The following is a 22,951-nucleotide window of genomic DNA, read 5'->3' as shown; positions in this document are numbered from 1 at the left end:
AGCATGGGCCTCCACCCCGCAATGCTTTTCTTGCTACTCCTTTTCCTTTGCTAATCCCATATTCTGAATATATAAGTATACATTTCAGTCTATTGACTGCATTATCTTCTCTCTCCCTCCCCCCTCCCTCTCTTTGACTTTTAAGACTCAAATTACTATCCATTTCTTCTAGTAAATTGTCCTTGATAAATGCCAAAGAAAAATTTCCAGAAATACCTGTGCCAACACTTGTTTCTCTGTTGTGGTGTTTACACAAAAGTCACACTTTGTTGATGTTCGGATTGTGCCTAGAGCTCGGGAGAATAAGTCCAAAAGACATCAAACGCTTGCTATGACTATTTCCCATAAATCCTATCTGGGAGTGCACTCATAAAAGCTCTCACGTTTCCATTAAGATGGTCTATAAGAGAGCTCTGTAAATGGCTGATGCTAATGAGCCTATGGATACTTTTAAAGCCTGATGTGGTCAATCAAAGGGAGGCGTCTGCCAAGACACCCCTTCTCTGTAGCTCTGAAGCACTTCCTGCAGGGAAGTGGGCCTGGCTGGAAGGTGCCACAATGCCCAGTCTTACTCCCTTAGTCATAACAATGTCAGCGATTCTTCCCTGCTTCTTTTGCTCTGAAAAGAATATACCACTCAGAAAAAGACGAAGTGGTTTAGCTTCAGAAAAATCTAAGAGGACGAAGTTCTGATTATCAGCCATGGCATTTTTTGTTTTTTAAAGATTTTATTTTTCCTTTTTTCTCCCCAAAGCCCCCCGGTACATAGTTGTGTATTTTCAGTTGTGGGTCCTTCTAGTTGTGGCATGTGGGATGCTGCCTCACCATGGCTTGATGAGCGGTGCCATGTTCGCGCCCAAGATTGGAACCGGCGAAACCCTGGGCCACCGAAGCAGAGTGCACGAACTTAACCACTCGACCACCAGGCCAGCCCCCCAGCCACGGCATTTAAATACAAAAGTTTATGATACCAACACATGAAGGAGTTAGTAAGTAAATACAGCTTATTCACTTAGAATTCAACTCATGTAATATTTACTGAGCTTCTCTCATTTAAAATGGAATGTATGCACTATTTTATTAATTAGCAGTAGACGACTATATTTTCTGAATTGGATGCAAACTCTTAGGAGATGTTTACAGAAGTCTGAAAAGTGACGCTAGAATGAGAAAGATTGATAATGCTGCTTTCAACAATAATTATGGGAAACAATATAATATAATGGTATAAAAGTAGAGGATCCAGAATCAAACTGATGTAAGGTCAAAAGCTGGCCCCACTACTTATTAGCTTTGTGATTCTTGGCAACTGCTTAAATTCAGCATCAGCTGCTTCATAGGTTGTGCTAATTAAGTAAGACAATGCATGTAAAATGTAAAGCAGTCCCTTGCATTGAATGTTTAATGCAAGTTAAATAAATGCCACTTATTACTGCTACAATTATTATTCTGCACCCTGATGAGATTTTAGGACTAATGCCGGCAAGATTGGAAAGAGTATACTCTGGAAATTCTTATTTCTACAGCTGCTGTGGTTGAATTTCATGATGTCCCCTGAATAATGTCCTACCCGCTAGACCAGCAGTAGCAAACAGGTAGTTTGCTACTTGTTAAACAGGTAGTTAAACTGAATATAGCCTCAAGAAGAATTTCATCGGGTTAGATAGGTTGATTATTATTATTACTCTTCACTATGAAGCCTTCTAGGAAGGTGTGCTCTAGTCCCACCATGCCCTCTTGTCATATGCCTGGCTACTTTCTCACAGTTATAAGACTTGCCTGGATCTGATGATATCTGGATTTGCATCCCTAATATAAATCTTTTCCAGCTTCTCTCTCCACTCTACCAAAAACATAACTATCACATGTCTCTTTCCTCTGGAGACCTACTCTCTGTATAAGTAGTTTTCCAGAATAGCTGTTAATAAAATTTGCCTTGTTCCTCATTAGAAACGTCATCATCATCATCACCATAGCTAACACTTTGGGGCAATTACTAAATATGAAGTACAATGAAAAGCATTTTGCCTGTATTTTCTCACTTAAGCCACCACCAAACTTAGAATGTAGGTACTATTTTTTTATCAGTATTTCTGGACGAGGAAACCAAACATCAGAGCTATTCCATTACTTGCCTCTGAGTAGACAGCCTTTGATGAGAATCTAGGCAATCTGGGTCCAGACATTACATTTTTAACTACCAGATGGACTGCCACCTATATGTGGATTTTAATAGTCATCCCAAAGGGATTACATTAATGGTGGGAATTTCAGTCATGTGGTAGAAGATATTTTAGGGTAAATATAGCCTCTTAAAATATACTGCCTAAATGCCTGTACATTCTGTTGACAAGTAGGGTTGACCTCACTAACAGTAAAACACTATTAGCACATAAATGAGACAAATGTAGATATTTAGTTTTATAAATAAAATTTCATGATATCAAATGACTGTGCATTTAAAAAATGTTCTAGATAAACCATTCCTTTTATTTATTCATTCTTTTGTGATTTTTCTTTAGAAATTTTCAGTTAGAATATTCCTTTGTGGTAATGAGATGTTCCACAGTGAACACGTACACATTTCAGCTAAAGACAGCTTTAAAGATAATTTTTTAAAATTATTGAGTACATGAATATTCTATTTATTTCTCCAATTTTTCACTGTCAATAGACCAACAAACACAACTTCTTACTCCAACCATCATTATTTATTTTACTCATTCCTATATTATTAAACTTTTTTTTTACAGTTCCAATATACTATACTTTGAGTGCATTATTTATTTAATCAAGATATCCCTCCCCAAAATCAATGAAAATAATTCACCTGATTTTCATTATTTTGGTATGGAATTTATAAGCTAAAAGCACCAAGTGGGAAAGTCTATTGGACTCACATAGAGGTACACTAATAATACACAAGCAGACACGTTGAAAACACAAAGATATCCTCAAACATGATATTATAAATAACCCAAGCAAAAAGGACTATCAGAGGCATATATATTTGGAGGGAAGAAGGATTACCTCAGTCTTATGCAAGTTATAATTTGAAAATCAATCTATTCTCACATTTTCCAAATGACAAGACAGGTTAAATGATTTAACCCCAGAGCTCCTTGTAACAGAACTAAAACTAGAGTGAAGATCTCCTTTCTCCTAAGTTGTGGCTTTTTCAATGACAACAAACTGAACGAATTTGCAGTACAGTCCTGTTCTCATAAATTCAACTGATGCACTAGGGGAAGAAAAATCATGGCAAACTTATTTTCTTTCACAATAGCTCCCAAACACAAGCGACCACTTCACCGATGATCAGCTGAAGAAACAATATTCTCTTTTAACATCATAGGGGGAAAAATAAGCTTATGTAAGACTTACTGTATATATAGTGTAACAATGTATTGTGTATTTTATAAGCACAAGAAGCAATTTCCAGGGGTGATTTTTCTAAATGTCACTGGAGAGCCTAGAGCCTAACACCTGGTGAAGATATGGCTTCCTACATTTTTGGACATAGGCAAAAAAGGTGTGTGAGAGGATTTCAGGAAAACATTTGACAATGTCATTTGGCTAACACTGTGGACAAGATGAAGGCTCTGAATGAATATCTTAAATTTAGTTCTACTCAACGACCAAATTTGGCCTAGAAGTTTATAACGTGCTACAGGGCTCTTCTGCCTTTCCTTATTAGGAATACAATGGTAAACAAAACAGGTATGCAAGATATACCATAAACAGATAAACAAATAGTTGAAAATTATATTACGTACTATGAAGAGAAAAAAAGAGTGCTGAGAAAGAAAACAATGGGGATGAGGATGGTGGAGGTGCCCCACAGACCTTCATCCCGAGTGAAAGGTATGCAAAACTTGTTAAAAATGACAAAATATTTCAGACTTCCAGAAAATAACATGTACTGACTACCCATATTTAATGGATGTTAATATTTTGCCATATCTACTTCAGATTACTCCTTTTATAATTAAAAAATGAATAAAAACAAATAAAAGTGAGAAAGTACAGCTAAAGCACCCTCCGCCTATTCTTATGCATATTTTACTTCCATAAAATATGGTATTGCTCAGTGTGTTTTAATTATGTAAGGGCCATCACACTGTAGTCTCGCAACTTGCGTATCTCACTCAACAGTATATACACGTAGACTCGGCTATTCAGTTCAATCTGTTATCCGTTTTATCATTATACGAACAAATCACAGCTTAGCCAATCCTATACTGATGGATAATTAGTCTTTCTTTTAACTTTTCACTACTAGTTTCCTAGGAGATCGAACCATCTGATGGTTCAGTGCCATGCCAACATTATGAGAGCTCCTGCTTCAGCACGTGCTTGTCAATACAAGACACTGTCAAACTCTAAAATTTTGTCAATCTGATGATATGACATGTGTGAAACGCGTCTTCTCTCAATTTTAATTTCCCTAATTCTTAACAGAATTGCACATCTGCTCATAATTGTATTAGCCTTTTTACTCCGTGTATTATCTGTTCATATTCTATGGTTATTTTTTTTTTTTTTAAAGATTTTATTTTTTCCTTTTTCTCCCCAAAGCCCCCCGGTACATAGTTGTGTATTCTTCGTTGTGGGTCCTTCTAGTTGTGGTATGAGGGACGCTGCCTCAGCGTGGTCTGATAAGCAGTGCCATGTCCGCGCCCAGGATTCGAACTGACGAAACACTGGGCCGCCTGCAGCGGAGCGCGCGAACTTAACCACTCGGCCACGGGGCCAGCCCCTCTATGGCTATTTTTTATTGCATTAGTTCTCCCTTATTTTTGTACGAGTTCTCTTTATATTCAAACACAAATTCCTTGTCAGTTAAGGAACTGCAAATATCTTCTTCCACTCTGTAGTTCATCTTTTCACTTTCTTAATGGCATATTTGGTCATATACAATGAGTTTAATTTAATGTAATCAAATATATCATATTTTCTTAGGATTTGTGCTTTTGCATCATACCCTGACATAAAGATATTTTCCTGTATTCTTTCTACAAATTTTGCAGTTTTGATTTTTTTTACATTTAGTTATTTAGTTCATTAGGATATTATTTTAATGTATGGTATGAAGTAAGGTCTAATTTTATCTTTTTCAATGTGGCTGGCCAGTTGTTAAAAGGACATTTGTTAGAACAGTCCTTCCTTTCCCAACTCATTTTCAATGTCTCCTCTGTCACATACCAAGTTGCTATTTAAACGTGGGTCTGTTTCTAAGCTCTCTATTTGTTCACGTGCAGTCTGTCTGAGCTAATTCTGTGTTTGAACTAGCATAGCAATTTAAGTATTGAAATATGTTAGAGTAAGCACACTCTCCCCTTTCCTTATTCTTTTTCAAAAGTGTACTTGATCAGTTTTTAAGCCCTTGACCCTTGCACAGAAATTTTGGAATAAGTTGGACCTACACATATTTTTTAATGTATTAAATTAAACATTTAATTACATAAAAATGTGGGGAGTAGCACAGTAAACCCAAGTTTCAACTTTTTTTCAATCTCACTTCATCTTTCTCTCTTTTTTTCTGCATTATGTGAAAGCAACCCCAAGATATCTATCATTTCTCCTGTAAACGATTTTCTGTAAATTTCTGTAAGAAAAAATTTCCTGTAAATTTTTCCATACATATCTCTAAGAGATGAGGAGCGTGGACCTGCATGCCTTGGATGGGGTGATCAGGGACACTATACTAGAGAGCTGATATTTTAAGCTGAAACATGAAATATAAAGGCTCAGTCATGGGAAGACTGTTCCAGGCAGGACCTTAGGGAGAGAAATGTTTGTTATGTTCAAAGAACTGAGTAAAGGTCAGTGCGGCTGGAGTTTGGAGATGGAGGGAAGACAGGAGAGGATGTTGGGAGGGGAGCAAAAGCTCTATCATATGGGGCTGTACAGGGTTTTGGAGGCCACAGTAATGAGTACAACTGAAAGCAACTTAAGGATTTCAGTAGGAAAGTGATGTGATCAATTACACTCCTGTGCAGAGAAGAGGCTGAGCTCTGACCTGAGAAGCAGCAGAGAGAGCCGCTGGAAGGCCCCTGCAGCAGTCCAGGAGAGAGATGAAGGTCATATGGACTTGTGTGGTACAATGCAAATGGAGATAAGTGGACAGATTTCAGACATATTTATAAACACATGACTGAGGGAGAAAAAGCAAATAAGAAGACAAAAACAGAATTTAAAAAATCTCAGTAGGATGAAATGAAGACCTAAATCTAATAAGTTGCCATTTATTAAGGCTGAATGTAAGGTTCTGATCCTGAATTTCAACCAAACCAAATAACTAAATGAACTGTACTTATATAATGTTAGTGATCTGACTTGGTAATGCCTTCTTTTTCTAGCTGATTCGAAGGATGGTGAAGGTGAAAGCAACTTGGATTTCCTCAAGTGTGTTATACAGCTACTGCATAAATAGCTGTACAGCATCCAATTAAACAGTGATGTTTCTGCCTGGGAAAGCTATATATAAGCAAATGAAAACGGAAAGCTACATGTTAGGAATACGTAATTACAGTGGGACCCTATTTAAAACACAGTCCACCATTACATGTATTCAGATTCAAAAACTGATAAATCAGGATTCTGATATATCATAATGACATCCATCAAGATCATGAATGACAGAGTTAGCTTGTAAATTGGTATTTATTTCCACTAATGCCCATGCCATTATGAAGTCCTACAATAAAAGCATCTTCATTTTTTTTTTTTACTTTATATGGTTTAGTTGTACTAAAAAAAGACAATCTTTACAAAGCTAAGTGTTATTTATCAAGAATTTAACAGTAATTGAACCAGTACTAGTCTGAGTACTGAGAATACATGCTTAAGCTCTATAAATCTCCAGAAGAGATAAGGTGTGTGCACAAATAGCTCCAATGTAAAACAGAATACGGTAAGTATTGGCGAAGTGCTAAAGCGCTGTTGGACTGTAAGTTTCTACAGAAACTGGATCATGTGTCACTTACTTTTATATTTCCAGCTCCTAGTACTAGTGCAGTGAATGGCAAATAGTAAATGCTTAATAAGGTCCATTCATTCATCCATTTATGCAGATATTTATTGAATGCTTACTAGATGCTCGGCATACAAAGACCTAGTTCCTGCCTTTAATAAGCTTACACACATTCCTTCAAACCTCGTTTTGAGTGCCCTGCTTAAAGGTGGAAGGTAAGGACATGTGGATAAGGATAAATATGAAAGATGAGAAGGCAAGGAGATCTGCTGTATATGAGGTAGGAAGGGGAGTGACTTGAAGAGTCTGATAAACACTCAGTGCTTTGACATGGAAGAGAAAATCAAATCAACTGTGGACAGTGTCCAAGTAGGATGGTTGTGTGGCAATCACGGGCAGCCGAGTTTGAAAAGACACAGTTCTGTCATTTTCTCCAAAACTATTTTAAAGTTTTCAGATGTTCTGAATAAAAAGGGAATATGGAGTGAAGGATAGGGGAGGAAAATGGTTGAGTCCTGGCCTCTAAAAAAACAAAAACACCTGAAATAATGGAGCAAATGGTAAAGGGTGGAAAGATACGTAAAGACAAGTGATGGGTGCTATGTTGGGGAAAACAAGAGGATGATGTAAAAAGTGGGTAGGAGGAGGAAGGAAGTGGAAGCAAAAGGGGTTGTGGTCTGAGTTTGGAACAGTGAAATTTGGTATGTCTGAAGTAGAGCTGTTCTATTTGTAAAAATATTCTGAGTGAGGCTGTGACATAAGCAGCTAAATGGAGTGGAGGGAAAGAACATGAGCAGAATAGAAGTGAAGACTCCAGGACAGAGGTGGTCAAGGAAATATGAGGCTAATGGTTCAATGAGCCATCACATGGCTACCGACATCATGGTTTAGTGGAAAATACTGGAATAGAAGCAAGATAGAAAAGCGTTGCCAGAGTTTTGAATGTTAGTAAAACACCAGGAGACTCAGGCAAAGAGCATGAGTAGAATGAGAGACTTGGTAAAGTTTCCATGGAGGAGGAAATATTTGCTATGAACCTTGTAGCAGGTATAGAACTTTACTGAGGTTGGGAGGCAGAGAAAACATTTCAGCCTCAAGGATGATCTAAGTAAGGTCAGAGGAAGCATCAATGGTTAACTGTTTCTGATTCATTGTCTTGGATCTCTCAGATGAAATGCTCTGGAAACAATTCCATTGTATCAGTTAATGGGCTTTACAGTACAATCAAGTGAGTATTTTCTAAATGGACCACTAGCTCATATCTATCTTCCTTCACTCATAGTTCCCATATCTCCAACAAACTAAACTTACCACCTAATGATTCAACTGGTCCCTGTCTGGTGTTCGTGTTCAGTACAAACATGACCTAATATAGTAGATCTACAACTGGTTCCAGGTTTGATCCAACAAGCCCGGGCTAATTGGTTCTTTTCCAACATTAGGGGATGCAGAGAGGCTGGGGATCTCTTAATTTAATAATAATAGTAGCTTTTATAATAGCTTTTCAGAAGTGTTTTGACCTACGCTACTTATCTTCTCCTACTTGGCCTTGGCCTTGGCCTCTGACTTAAGATGCTATTTTGATCCTTGTTCTTAGAATTGTATTATCACAGAGTAGAAAAGAGCGTTTGAGGGTCATGTGATCCCACCTTTGCTCAATCAAAGACTTCCCCTGAAATTTCCATGTTCAGTTTCTGCCTGAAGACTCCTCTGTTGTTTAAAAAATCATGGATTCAGAGGTAGCCTGTTACATTTGTCTTTGCTATAGTAAGTTCTCACATTAATACCACAATGCTGGGTAAACGATCTGTCACTGTATCTCCAAGTTGTATTTAGTACTTGTAGTCTGTCATTTTGACATGTCTGAAAGCACCTACCACAGAGTCTGTAACATAAGATACACTAAATTTGTTGAAACTGAATCTAAATCCTCAACATATTTTAACTGCTTGTTAAAGAGAATAGATATATTGAATTATACTTCCAGTACAAAGTTTCATGTCAAAATCTGTTTTCTATTGATTCTTCATCTCTAATCCCATTATGAAATGTGCAGTCAGTGGGAGGGAACTGACACTGGAGAAAGGCTCTGATTTGGGTGCACACGGTAGCATATTTATGCCCCTGTGTATTCAGAGAGAAAAGGGAATGAAGGGAGAAAGGAGAAAGGAGGGAGGGACCATAGATCTTAACCTCAGCTCTTGGGTAAATTGTGAATACACCTCTGAATATTAATCTCTACTTTTATAAAATGGGTACAATAATGGCTCCTAATCACATAACAATTTTGGATATCAAATGAACTCAAGAATATGAAAGTGTTTTGTAAATTAGAAAATCTCATCCCTATGTAAGACATCCACTACCTGCTTTCACGTGCAATTTCAAGTATCTATGCTTTTACCTCTTGATATTTTCACTTCCTAAATGCTGTATATTTATTTGTGGAAACACTCTGTTTCAAGAAAAATAATGTGTTCCTTCTGGGAGGATGTTTCATCACGCAGCTTCTCATTACTCGTGTGAAGTGCCAAGAACCTTGAGAGGGCCGAAAAAAATCATTCCTCTCTAGCTTCTCTGTAGCTTTCCTTTTGACAGTGCTCAAGTACAGGCTCATTGGCTATAGAGCCACAGGGATTTGATAAAACAAAGCATTCCACAGCAACACAGAATCCAGCTGCTTCTATCTCAAAGTAAGTACAAGATATGACCTTGGTGGATTGCTGGTAAGCATGCTAGTTGCCTAGCAAAACTCAGAAGTCCAAGAAAAAAGGCATAATGCCTTTACTGATCTATATTTTGAAGCTTTTCATTTCATAATGTGATGTGCTACAAATGGAATATTTTTACATAAACCTTAGAATAGCGTGGAATTTTCTACTACCATCGCTGCTGACATGTACCAAAAAATCTTATCAATTTCTATATTTGTAATGATAACAAAATGTTATGTTACACAATATGTTAGTGCTCATAAAGCACTGAGTATATGGGGTATTTTAAATTTGAAAGATGAGCTCATGATGAGTGAGATTTAAATAGCCATATTTTAAAAAATCTCAATGTAAAACGAAATTTGGTTTCCTAATGTTACACAAATTTGACAGTCATCGAAAATCCTTCTTCACTCTAAGATAGGCAGTAATTTTTATTTTTGAAAGCAGAAAAACATATTAAAGAAATAAGATTAATCAATAATAACACTGCCAAAAGTTTAAATCCATAGATTCACATGCAGATAATACCATGGTAGAGAAGTACATACTTTAATCTAGATAGAAAAATCAATAAAACATTTTCTAAAAATTTGTGTGTCAATTTTTGGACTAGCAAATAATCTGAAAAACATTTCTGGAATCAAGAAACCCTTTCAACTATTCCTCTCACATTGGTTAACATGCTCAGATCTTGTATACAGTAAATATTCTAGGTAGAATTTTTGTCTTTTGATTCCTTATTTTTTCCTCCCACTTTTTCTCCCTTTCCCTAACGTGAATATGGTGAGCTAAGCAGACTATTAAATAAAAAGGGCACTTTTTATTAAATCAATCATTTAATTATCTTTAAAAATCATCAAAAATCTCTGCCAGATTTCATTTAATACAAACTTAAATCATTGATTTAATAAACTAACCATTGTCAATTACCACTGATGATAAAAGATGAGCTGAAACATTCCAATAACTTCTCAACATCATACAATATGTCTATTTTCTTCAATGGGAAAAATAATTTCTGTTGGACATAACTCATAGAAAAGTCTTAGTTGGCTGAAATATTGCATAGTTTAGCTGGTCATGCCATTCAATCTGCTGTTTGCATATATAAGCACAATCTAAACAATAGTTATTTTAGTTTAAATTTAAAATTTATTTGTTGTAGGATACATATAGTACTAACAAAAATAAAAATAAATAAAAATTAATAAATATGAATGCTCATCCTTCATTCTAATGCCTCAACAAATGAAATCATTTTCAGTTTTTAGGGCACTTGGCCATTCTTCGCCCTCATGCATTCTAGACTTTCCCTGACAGTTAGGTAAAATTTTGTGTTCTGCTTTTCTTAACATGATCTCATAAGCACTTTACATATTGCCATAAAGTCTTCATAACTATCAAGAAAATAAATTAATTGCGTAAGTTACCATAACTTAACGGATCATTTCCCCGCTTAGAAATGTTACCTTCCTCTTGTCTGCCCCAAGCCCTGTTTTTGGCACTACCGTCAAGCACCAGCATTTTTATTTACACAGTTTCCCCATTGTTTTTGATGTTTCCCCCTTCAGATAAATTCTCTGAAGTACAGACTTACAAATAGGAATATTATCATGGCTCTTATATTTCTAAAGTATTTTCTAAATTTGACTGCCATTGATAGCAATGTAGGTACCTACGATTTGCACTGTGACCTTCACCACCACTTAGGTATTCGTATTTTTTATTGGAGGAAGGAGCACTAATTTCATGGAGATGAAACTTCTATGATTTCATACTAACGAAATCTCATAAGTATTGTTTAATCTGCATGACTATTACTATTGTTCTTAAATACTTTGAAATATTTGTTAATCATATTTCCTATTATGTAGATTATCTCTAGGGTTGTGTGTCTTAGTATTTATCTCAAAAATTTACGTGTGTGGTTTTTTTTTTGTTTTTGGAGGAAGATTAGCCCTGAGCTAACTACTGCCAGTCCTCCTCTTTTTGCTGAGGAAGCCTGGCCCTGAGCTAACATCCGTGCCCATCTTCCTCTACTTTATATGTAGGATGCCTACCACAGCATGGCGTGCCAAGCAGTGCCATGTCCGCACCCAGAATCCGAACTGGCAAACCCCGGGCCGCCGAGAAGCTGAACGTGCGACCTTAACCACTGCGCCACTGGGCCAGCCCCTATGTGTGTTTTTTATACTCTATCTGGAAAATAACCCTATACCATACTAATTGTAAATATTTTTTCCCAATATAGATTGTTTTACTTTTACTTTGAGCTTTGGGTTTTTTTTGGTAGCAGATAAGTTTAATATTTTAATATTATTAAATATGTTAAGTATTTTGCAATGTGACTTTTTTCTGTTACTTCAAAGCTCAGATAATGGTCCTACCAAATGTCTGACAAATATGAAAGTTCCCCCATGATTTGATTTAAAAACATAGATATTTATCTGTTTAATCCATCTGGAATGCATTTTAGCATATGTTGGGAGATGTGGATCTAAATTACTTCCTTTTCAAACTTGCTAATACCCCAACCATTCATTAAATTCTCCTCCCATTTCCATTGTTCCATATGCTCTACTATTATACATATTAATTCTAATATACAACATGTTGAGATTTTTTATACTTTACTAGATCTAGTACAGAACCAAAAAAGTTAAATTATATCATTTTTTATGATTTGATATCTGGAATGGCTTTTCAACATTTATAGCTTCTTTTAAAAAATATCCCTTTATCATCATCAGCTTATTTTTCCAAATAGATCTTTATCATTCTATCACCTTCCAAGGAAATCCAGTTGAGCATTTTATTGAGATGATACCCTTATACTTATAAATTAATGTGGAAAGCTTTAATAGCTTACTCTTTATATCCAGAAACATAACTTGTCTCTTCACTAATTCAAGTTTTTTTCTTTGTTTATTTTTTTGAGGAAGATTAGCCCTGAGCTAACCACTGCCAATCTTCCCCTTTTTGCTGAGGAAGACTAGCCCTGAGCTAACATCCATGCCCATCTTCCTCTACTTTATACATGGGATGCCTACCACAGCATGGCTTTTTGCCAAGCGGTGTCATGTCTGCACCTGGGATCCGAACCGGCGAACCCCGGGCCACCAAAGCAGAACGTGCGAACTTAACTGCTGCGTCACCGGGCTGGCCCCTCAAGTTTTCTTTTATAACTCACAATAAATAACGTTTTAAAGATATGTCCAGGGCTGGCCAGGTGGCCGAGCAGTTAAGTTCCCACATTCCGCTTCTTGGCGGCCCGGGGTTCGCTGGTTTGGATCCTGGGTGCGGACGTGGCACCACTTAGCAAAAAGCCATGCTGTGGTAGGCGTCCCACGTATCAAGTAGAGGAAGATGGGCATGGATGTTAGCTCAGGGCCAGTCTTCCTCAGCAAAAAGAGGAGGATTGGCAGTAGTTAGCTCAGGGCTAATCTTCCTCAAAAAAAACAAAACAAAACAGATATGTCCAATAACTAAGGGTCACAATGAAATCATGGAAAAGGTGAAGCTATTGGAGTGGGACACATATATATATATATCTAGGCTCAAATCCTGTGTGATCTTGGGCAAGATGCTTAACTTATCTGAGCCTCAGTTATTTCCTCTGTAATCTGAAGGTAGTAGCACTTCCAGGATTGCTGTAAAGAGTAGGGATAACATATATAAAGCTATTGGAGCATAGCCTGTTTCCAATAAACGTTAGCTCTGATCATAATTTTAAATATAACGTGCTTAGAACTTGACATTTTACAAAGTTCTTTCATGTGTATTATCTCACTTGCTCTGTTTGATCCTCAGGAAACTCCGTTACATGATAATGATGCTGTTGTTGTTATCACTATTAAGACCAAATAGGTAAACATTTCTCTTCTTTTGAATCAAAAGCACAAGCTCATTTCATATCATGATATATGTAAATGTAATTGAAGATCATCATCACACAATGACCTTGTCCCTGAAGATCTGATGATTTTTTTTCTGCTATAATATTTGTAATTGCCTCTTCATTGTATTTCCTATTAGTTTTACTTGCTTAAAGGAATGCTGTTGATTTTAACATATTTCTTTCATTTTCAACAGTTTTGTTGAGTTCCTTATTACCTCTTAAAGATATGGTTAATTCTTTTGCTTTTCTGGGTTATCACATTTCCAAAATAAATTCTATGTTATGGAATCATATATTAATAAAATCAGCTACTTACTGGAAAAATGGAAAAACTACGACTTGATATCTATCTATCATGATATCATGATATATTAAAATCTTCCTGTTGGAAACATAAATTCAAGAAGATTATGTAGCTGTTACTAGTCAGTGTCCTTTGGCTTGTAGGTTGTATTATCTTAGGTATTTTTCTCACCAGTCCTTCAAATCTCACCACTCCCTGCCTGACAGGAAAGGGCTGATGTTATAGTGTGGCAGAAAAAGGACTCAAAGAGAAAGCATACGTCTGGTTTTTTCTTCTTTGTGGGCTTTAAATATCATCCTTGGGGATGAGAGAATAAAGGGATGAGAAGGGAGGAGGTATACACTGCACTGACGTGCTCACTGGGAGAGCTCTGCTGCTTTGCATCTCTTCTTAATGTGCGGCTGGCTGGGCGCTTTCTTATCATTACGTAGAGCTTCCTCTCCCAAATACACCCTTTTATTTTTGCTCCCAGAATATTGTTTCAACAATAGGATACATTTTTTATACCTGGCCTTGTCTTCCCTCATCTATTCCCAGAGTAGGGTGCTTCCTTGGAAAAGGAATAATAATAAATAATAAAATGTCATTTTTTCATTGAATCAGTTGGTTAACATGATCAAAATAATCCACTGCCCAAAGTGATCTAAGTAAGGGAACCCACTGAGTTGCTTCAAAACCATTTCATTTTTACCTAATCATATTTTGTTTTTAAATCAGTTATTAAAAAAAAATAGCAATAAAGGTTAAAAAAAATGACCAAGATGAGACAATTATTTTCACTGTAGAACCAGAGAATCAGCTTCAGGTATGGTTTCCGTACTCACGGGGAAAATGATTAGAAGTGGATGGATTGACACTGTCCCCACTGTCAGCACTTTCACTGCTGGAAACTTCATCATCTGATTCCCGCACAGAGGAGCAGGGTGAGGAGCCGTCAATTTCTTCAAACTTCCTCTTTAAAATTCCACTCATAGCTGCAGCGCTGTCACATGTACCTGTAACAGGAGCGGGAGCAACGAAGCATTGAAATATTTGACCGCTGACTGTGTAGCCAAGGTCTCTGGAGTCATTTTTATGGGGCTTTTTATACATGAGCTGAGCTTTTCCTTGAAAGGATCACTAAGCAGTTTTTAAAAATATTTTCATATTAACAAAAGTGAAATTAAATTACATACCAGCATTTGACCATTTGGTTACCAAAATGTATCAACTGTTTGAGACACAGCTCAATGTAGACAATTGAGACACATTTTAATGTAATACCTCTATTCTTTTTTGTTGGCAAATTGAGAAAATCCACCCGAGTCCATGAAATTCTGTAACGAAAATAAATGCCAATGTCCCCCAAAGTCCTAAGTGATTACTCCCTTATATAAAATTCATCCAGAAGAAACACAGATAAGTATGAAAAAAAAAATCATACTCAAGTTTTAAAATGCAAGAAACCTAATTAGCTGAGCACAACAAAGTGCATGAAATCAGTTCTAAATTTTAAGTAGTTTCCATTTCAATATTGCAAAAAGGTGCAATGTGTCCCCATGATACTTCATTGCTGAAGATGTTGCCACTATTTTGAAACTTCCTGAGGGTATTTACCTGGGAGATAGCACTGAGTGAGTGGGAAGGGTGAGGGGTGGGGAGTGGGCATCCTTTCTCCTAAATCCTTTCTCTAGAATGAATGGACTTTCCCCCTCTCCTTGGGCTGCCCTTTCTCCACCTTCCCCATTGACTTTGACATATGCACAGCCAGCTAAAGGGCATAAACTTTCCTTGCAGTGTAAGGATATTTTCAGGAATAAGCTATATATAAATTAGCTTAGACATATGTACATGGTCTTCCATTGCTATATTAGGTTAACTTAGCTGGAAGTATTATTACTAAGTCAATTCCATGCATTCCATCTTCCGTCTCATTTATGTCAGCTGATTTTAACTCTTATTTGAGTTTTAGAAGCCATTCGCTCCTTTTCCTGCCAGAATGTAGCCATCAGTCCCTGTTGATCAGGAGGAAGAAAGACCCTTAAACGATACTGATGTCCACTTAGTTACACTATCCAGGTACTGTTCTCAGAAATCTCTGAAATCACCCCTTCTCTGTGCAGATCACAGAGCAAGCAGCCTGCCCAGATCCCCTTAGCTGGGCCTGCTCTCCAAGCCCTAATTCAGAAGTTCTCAAAGTAGGGTACTTGGATTAGCAGCATCAGCATCACCTGGGAGGGAAATTGTTGGAAATGCAAATTCTCAGGGCCCACTCCAAATCTACCAAATCAGAAACTCCCAGGGGTAGGGCCAGCACTCGGAGCTTTATGAATCCCTCCAGGTGGTTCTGATACACACTCAAACTAGAAGACCACTTGAGTAATTTTTATTCTGCTCTCCAGTGGCTCTCTCCCTGGACTTTTCCTTACTTGAGGGTGTCCACACACCAGTGCTAGAGACTCACATAACCCTAGTCAAAATCTTGTTGGCCATCCTGGTGTGAGTTCTAGTAAAATTAAGTACAGTATTAGATGTCTCATAAATATTTATCATTAATTTCAATTTCTCCCACTTATCTAAGCACATGTTGAGTAACTGGTGTGTATATGCTTGACCCCTTTGGGTGGAATAGGAGATACAAAAGGGAATGAACATGTTACCTGCCCTCAAGGAGCAAACATCCACTGTGCTGGGCTCCACTGAATTGAAATACTCCCAAATTCATGTTCTACTGCCTTGTTTTACTAATCCATGTCTTTTGCATGACATATTAACAATGGAGATAACTGATGGCGATAAGAAAATATTGCATTGTCCACTCTTTTGAAAATAAAATCTCTGTTCTGACTCTGATTTTACCACACTTCAGATTAGCATATTATTTTCTCCATCTTAAAGAGTGTGAAATGCATAAAATGTTCATGTATATCTGAGCAGGGCGAAGAGAAAAACGATATTTTAAGTAAAGTTCTTGAAATAAAAGTAGGACAGGATATAAATTTTAAAATGGTTCACTTCAAACCAGATGCAAAGTAATTCATGAGGGAGAGACTCCAAGACACAAAGTAATACAAGATGGAAACCCATGTTTAAAAAGTACATTTTTATAATAAGCTATTGCGATGGGAACAGTTAAAAACCATGTCCTTCAGCTCCATTTCCCAGCCCTCCTCCCCCAGCTTTCTTAGGAAAGGCGGATTTCTCAAGAATCAAAGACACTCAATTGGGCCACAGAGAACCATGTTTCAACACGGCGAAAGGTCGTACTTGGTGTTCTTCTCTTCCTTTCTCACTTCCTCAAGAATGAGAGGGAAAATTTTTGGAGGGATGATAAGGGAATTGAAAAATCTCTTTTTCCTTTTGTTATTCCATTTGGGACTGGCAAGACTTGAAATAATGGAGTTAAAAGTAGGATGTAATTTCTGTCTACATTTTGGGACTGAAAGAACCTGAGCCAGACCCAAGTCAAAGGAAAGAAGGAACTGACCACTTAGGGTGGGATTAGTATCTAAGCTGGAGATTAAAAATTTAAGTAATTACATGGTGGCATAACTTTAACATATACCCATGAAACTGGGTAAGTGCTAAATTGCTTGTGCAGCAACCAAACATAACACCTGTCCAGTTTCACTGCCTTAAAAAACTGTTTTGTGAGCATAACAAGATGTCATAACAAATTATGAGGGCCAAATGACTCACAGTTTACCAGTATAAAGTATACCTTGATCTAGACCTAATAGTGGAATGGTAAAGGGAGCATGTGGTTTTCTCCTGCATCATCTGACTATTTCACTAGGGAAGAAAGAATACAAGAATTTAGGGAGAAGGCCCTGCTAATAAAGAAGTTGTACATACTTGTTTTGCTTGTATCCTGCATTGGTTCTTTCAGAATTTGAGGATAATATGTGACTAGTTAGGTACAGATACAAGTGAGTAGAATGAATGCCTGTCCTATGGCTGCCATAGCTTCTTAAATATCCACTTAGTATATTTTTGTTCCTAAAGATGAAGCATAATTAAACTTGGTAGATATGAAGCCAATGAAAAAATGATCAACATTTCAAACTGAATTTTCATAGCATCAAAGCCCAGAGAACAAAAGATAAGTCTGGACAGGCATTAATTAAGCCTAAATATGAGAAGCTGAAACTCTAATCTTTGGTAACAGCCATTTTAACGCAACTACTGTTTTCCAATTGATGAAACACATGCTAGTCAAGGGCATCACCATTTCTCACTTGGACTATGACAAGAGCCTCCTAATTACTCTCTCCCATCCACTACAGTTTGCTTTCAATGTGTCTTCCAGGTTGCAGGCAGAACGATAAATTTAACATGCAAATCTGATCATGTCAGTCTATAGCTTGAAACTCTTAAGTAGCTTTGGATTGCCTTAGGATAAAGTTCAAAATCCTCAAAATGGCTTAGAAAGTCCTTAACAATCTACTTTGGCTAACCTCTTCATCTTCATTTTGAGCCACTGGCCTTCTTGTCAGTATTTCAGCTTTAATAATCTTTCAGTTTCTCCAATCTGCCATTTCCCTCTGACCTCTAGGCCTGCTGATATACTGTTTCTTCTGGTCTACTTTCTAATTTCTTTTCCCATAGCATTTACCACCTTCTAAATCCATATTATCTATTTCTGTATTTCTATGTTTATTACTTATTGTTTTTACCCCCTGCTAAAAGATACAAGGGCAGGTATCTTTGTTTTCTTCACTGATGTTCCAGGGGTCTAGAACAAACAGTGCCTTATATATAATAGGTGCTCAATAAATATTTGTTCAATGTATGAATAAAACCCTTCCATTTCAATACTTTAATTACCTTATCAGTGTCTGTTTTCTCTCCTAGAATGAAAGATCCATGAAGCAGGAATCATGTTCATCTCATTCACCACTCTTTCTCTCCTGACTAACAAAATATCTGGCATATTTGATTGAATGAGAATCAAAATGAGAGATAAAATTGACCTCAAAACGTCATACAACTTTTTTGCTTGCAAGCAACCCAAAAGCCAATTCTAGCTAACTTAAGCACAAAGACATCTGTTGGAAAAATACTAAACTAGTTCATGCAATCTAAGATGGAGCTGAAATCCAAAATTGAGGAAATGCACGAATTAGGACAGTTTCTAGGGTTACAGCTGCAGAAACACCTGTATCTTTTCTCAAGAGCACCACTGTTACCAGGTTTAAGTCCAGCAACTTCCCTCTTTGTCTCGCAGTTCAAATTTAATGTTCCAAGGAGTGAGCAATTTTTTTGGCCCATCTTGGTCAGGTGCTGGCCCCTTGATTACTCAACTACATGGCCAGTAGGCAGGGAGCCACCCAATTACGTACCACTCCAGAGAATCTCACCCAGAGGCTTCGATAAGTTCAATTGCATTTCCAAGCCAATATTCTCTCCTTGTCTAACACTGATTCATCTTTTTTTTTCATTTATTAATATAGTCCATGCATTCACCACTTGGCCAACTTCTCAGCTTGGGATTCCTCTTTCCCCATAACCACGTGCCCTTTCTATTGTCAAATTTAATTAAGAACCACTTTATTTTAAAACTCCAATAAACCTCTTGTGATTTTGAATATCTGTTATTCTTAATTAATGTATTACTATTTATGTATTCCATATTTGTGTTAGACATAACCACTGCCCAGGAGCCTCTGAGCACATTTAATGAAAAAATAGTATAAAAGTATAAGTGTTTCCACCTCTCTTCTCAAAAAAATACTGATAAACTACACTAGCTGTTCTATGGTTATAAGTACAATTATTTTATTTAATATATTTCTGGCCTATTGCAAAAGCAAAGAGAACGATGAGCCCAAAGGAAAAGTGTCAAAAGCCAGAAGGATGTAGAGTGAAGATAAGTGGGAGAGTTTGGCTAAGAATGCTGATGGGGTTCAGGGCAGGTGGCCCCAAGATGCACCACTCGTATGCAGATTATTTTGAGCTGAAGACAAGAAAGGCTCAGAACACTCAGGAAGAACATTCCCAAAACTGCCTAAAAGAATTTAACCTAGAAGGCCTGCTCCAGTTAGCAGCTAGTATGATAAGAGTATAATGTAAAATAGATGTGATAGAAAGGCGCCAACAAGCCCATTTTGGGCCCAGTAAAACTTGTTTAACACTTGCATTTCCATCTCCATGTAAATTGTCTTCCTCTCCTCTGAACTCCCAAGCCACTACCCCCAACATCCTCCTTTGCCTTTAGCTGAGGATGATATTTAAGGTGGCAGCTTTAGCTAGATGGCCAAGTTGCTCAGTTTTCCCAAGTTTCTCCCATGTATACACGTTATAAAGCTTTGTTTGATTTTCGCCTGTTATTCTGTCTCATGTCAATTTAATTCATAGCCCAGCCAGAGGGACCTAGAGGGTAGAAGAATTGTCTTCCTCCCCTACAATTCCAAATCAAGAAGTTGGATTAAACTGAACATTTTAACGTCTTTTGAAGAATGGCTGAAGCTAAGCTTTGGGTATTTGTTGGAATCTTGTTTATATCACTCTCTTTTGACAGGCTAAAAATTTCGCAACTTTCGTAGATAACTCAATGGGTTTTCACTATCCTATTTATATTCATCTAATGTTTTTTCTTCTTACATTGTCCCTATTTCCTAAGCTTTGCTATCTATTGTAAGGAGATGAGCATAGAAAATATGCCTTAAGAGTATCGTCAATCCCTGAATTCTGTGGAGCAAGTTACCTGATTTGCAGAAGAACCACTTTACGCTTGCCAGATTTAGCAAATAAAAATACAGGACACCCAGTTAAATTTAAATTAGATAAAAAATAAATAACATTCAGGACACACTTTTACTTATTATTTGTTGTTTACCTGAAATTCAAATTTAACTGGGCATCCTGCATTTCCTCTAACAACCATAACTGGTGCTCTTGGCTCTTGATGAGAAACAAATGAATTGTGAAATCAACAAAAACATCTACAAGAGAAAAGCCATCTACCAACTGGAACTACCATACATGAATATTCCTGTCCTTTACCAATCAGGTGAAACCCAGTGAGTAAAACATGTGAGGGCATTAGAGTGAATCATGAGTTTACTAACAATTGAAAAAAGATGAGGGGTGGTTGGTTGGTAATAGGTTAAGGGCAGGCATGGACTATCACTGATGCAAGAAAGTAACTTTGTCTTGGCAAGAATTTTCTTATATGGTAATGAGGAGGTCTGTTTAGTGAGATGTTGGCTCTTCCCTGGCCTGATGAAAAAAAGGATGGTGAGCTGTGAGTTCCTGGTTCATTTGACCCGGTAGGTCCTTATTCTTTGGAGGCTGCTTAGATCAACCAGGAGCCTTATGTGCTACTCTCTCAGGAACAAAGGGAGGCTAGTTGAGCCCCTCTGTTCACTTTTACTGGGAGCTTGGGATTATCCTTTGCATTGCTTCCTTGCTAGTTTTGTAATTAATCAAAGTGTGAGTAATCTTTAAATGCAAGGGTCATTAACAAAGACCCTTCCACCTTGGTGACATGGCATACATCAAGGGGGCATGTTAAACAACTTGCGTTACAACATGACACGGAGGACATTTCTTCATGATTTGCCAAGAGGAAAATCATTTATTTTACGTCCTCATCAAATTCTTCCAGCAGGCACAAAAAGCTCAGAAACTATGATAAAGTTCTATTCCAACAACTTTGATACGGTAAGGCTACTTGCTTCAATCAGCAATGGGCCCCAGGCCCAGGAAACACCAGTATCAGGACTAAGTTGCATAGAAAAGAAGCTTACTCTTCTTTGCTTTCACTCAGAATGGAAAGCAATTTTGATGTATCTTCTGGTTTCTTCACCAAATTCAAATGATGATATGAGAGGCATCACAAACAAGCCGATGAAAATACTGGTGTGTGGCTCATCTGTGATAACAGGTGGGAAAAGCTTAGCTGACAAAAGCAAGATAATTCACAATGTCACACTTCATCAACCAGATTGTCTACTGGACCAGAGAGAGGATGAAGAGGACAGTTGCTTAATTGATTGTGTACAGGTTTTATTCCAATATTTAATAAAGGAGAGCTTAGCTAAAAACCCACTATACTGTGTTACTTTTATTTTTGGTGTGATATCTTTTGTTATCCAGATGTGTTTCTAAACGTTGGGATACAATTTTAACTAAGTTAGTTTATGTTAAATTCGTTTCGTCCTCAATTTTTTTAAACCATGATTTTGAGTAACCTGTGATGTTCTGCCCTAACACTGACACCACTAATGCCCTTACACTATCATGTTAATCAAACACTGACTATACGCTAAAGTCTTTGCTAAATAAGATAATCATAATTCTAAGAAGAAGGCATCAGATTTTAATGCCTTGCACCCTTTGCACTCCCCACGTTCTCAGAATGTTTATGCATTTCTCTTTAAAAAGGGAGATATCTTCTCTCACAATAAGAGGGCCATTTCTGCTTTAACCCATTTGGCAAGAAATGAACATATCTGCCGCCAAGAGGATAGGAATTTGGCAATGATTTCACAAGGTAAAATACTGCAAGGTGTTTCCATGGGGCACCACCAATGTGAAAAATGCTGCTGGTGGCTTGCCAATCTGAGAAGTGCAAGTCAGCCAAATACACCTCTCTTGTCCAGGTGTCTGCTTAAGCCAAGAACCCTGGAAGCACTCCTGTCTAATGAATATTTTTGTTGGAGAAATGATTGGAGGGTTCCTCAATTATGTATGAATTCCTTGTGCCAGAGTTGCTGGTGACCTTGAATTCAAGTCTGAGTTACTTTGTGTACTTTGGATTTCAGCATTTTTGTTGCTTGATGATTTGCAGTTTGAGAATTTGATGAAAGAATTGAATGCTTTCCCCAGAAAAAAGTGCACATAAACACGAATGCATGCCCTCTATCCATGGACTCTCTGGTTAAGAACCTCTGCTCTGGTGATTTAGACCATTCCCCAGCTATGGTGGCTAGCCAGAACTTGGAGAAATGGTTCTTTGTGAACACATTAGTTCAAAGTACCAAAGAAGCTTGAGAATCTGTTGTTTCCTGTTCCTTTTACCACCAGGATCATCCACTTCCGAGGGCAGGGCTGTTTCCGGCTCCCTGTTTCTT

At 37.3% G+C, this 22,951-nt stretch overlaps 1 protein-coding gene across 1 annotated transcript in view; it reads right to left on the bottom strand.

Moving 5' to 3' along the window:
• CSRNP3 (cysteine and serine rich nuclear protein 3) overlaps positions 1-14,885 on the bottom strand; it is a 68,580-nt gene extending 53,695 nt beyond the window's left edge. The window contains exon 1 of the mRNA XM_046659670.1: positions 14,720-14,885. Within this exon, the coding sequence (XP_046515626.1) occupies positions 14,720-14,867 (148 nt within the window). The 5' untranslated portion in view covers positions 14,868-14,885. The remainder of the gene's footprint in view (positions 1-14,719) is intronic.
• Positions 14,886-22,951: the final 8,066 nt, after the last annotated feature.

Source organism: Equus quagga, chromosome 4, assembly GCF_021613505.1.
Source record: "Equus quagga isolate Etosha38 chromosome 4, UCLA_HA_Equagga_1.0, whole genome shotgun sequence".
NCBI classification, from domain to species: Eukaryota; Metazoa; Chordata; class Mammalia; order Perissodactyla; family Equidae; genus Equus; species Equus quagga.
The sequence above is the reverse complement of the archived record's forward strand: the minus strand, read 5'-3'. Positions and strand labels throughout refer to the sequence as shown.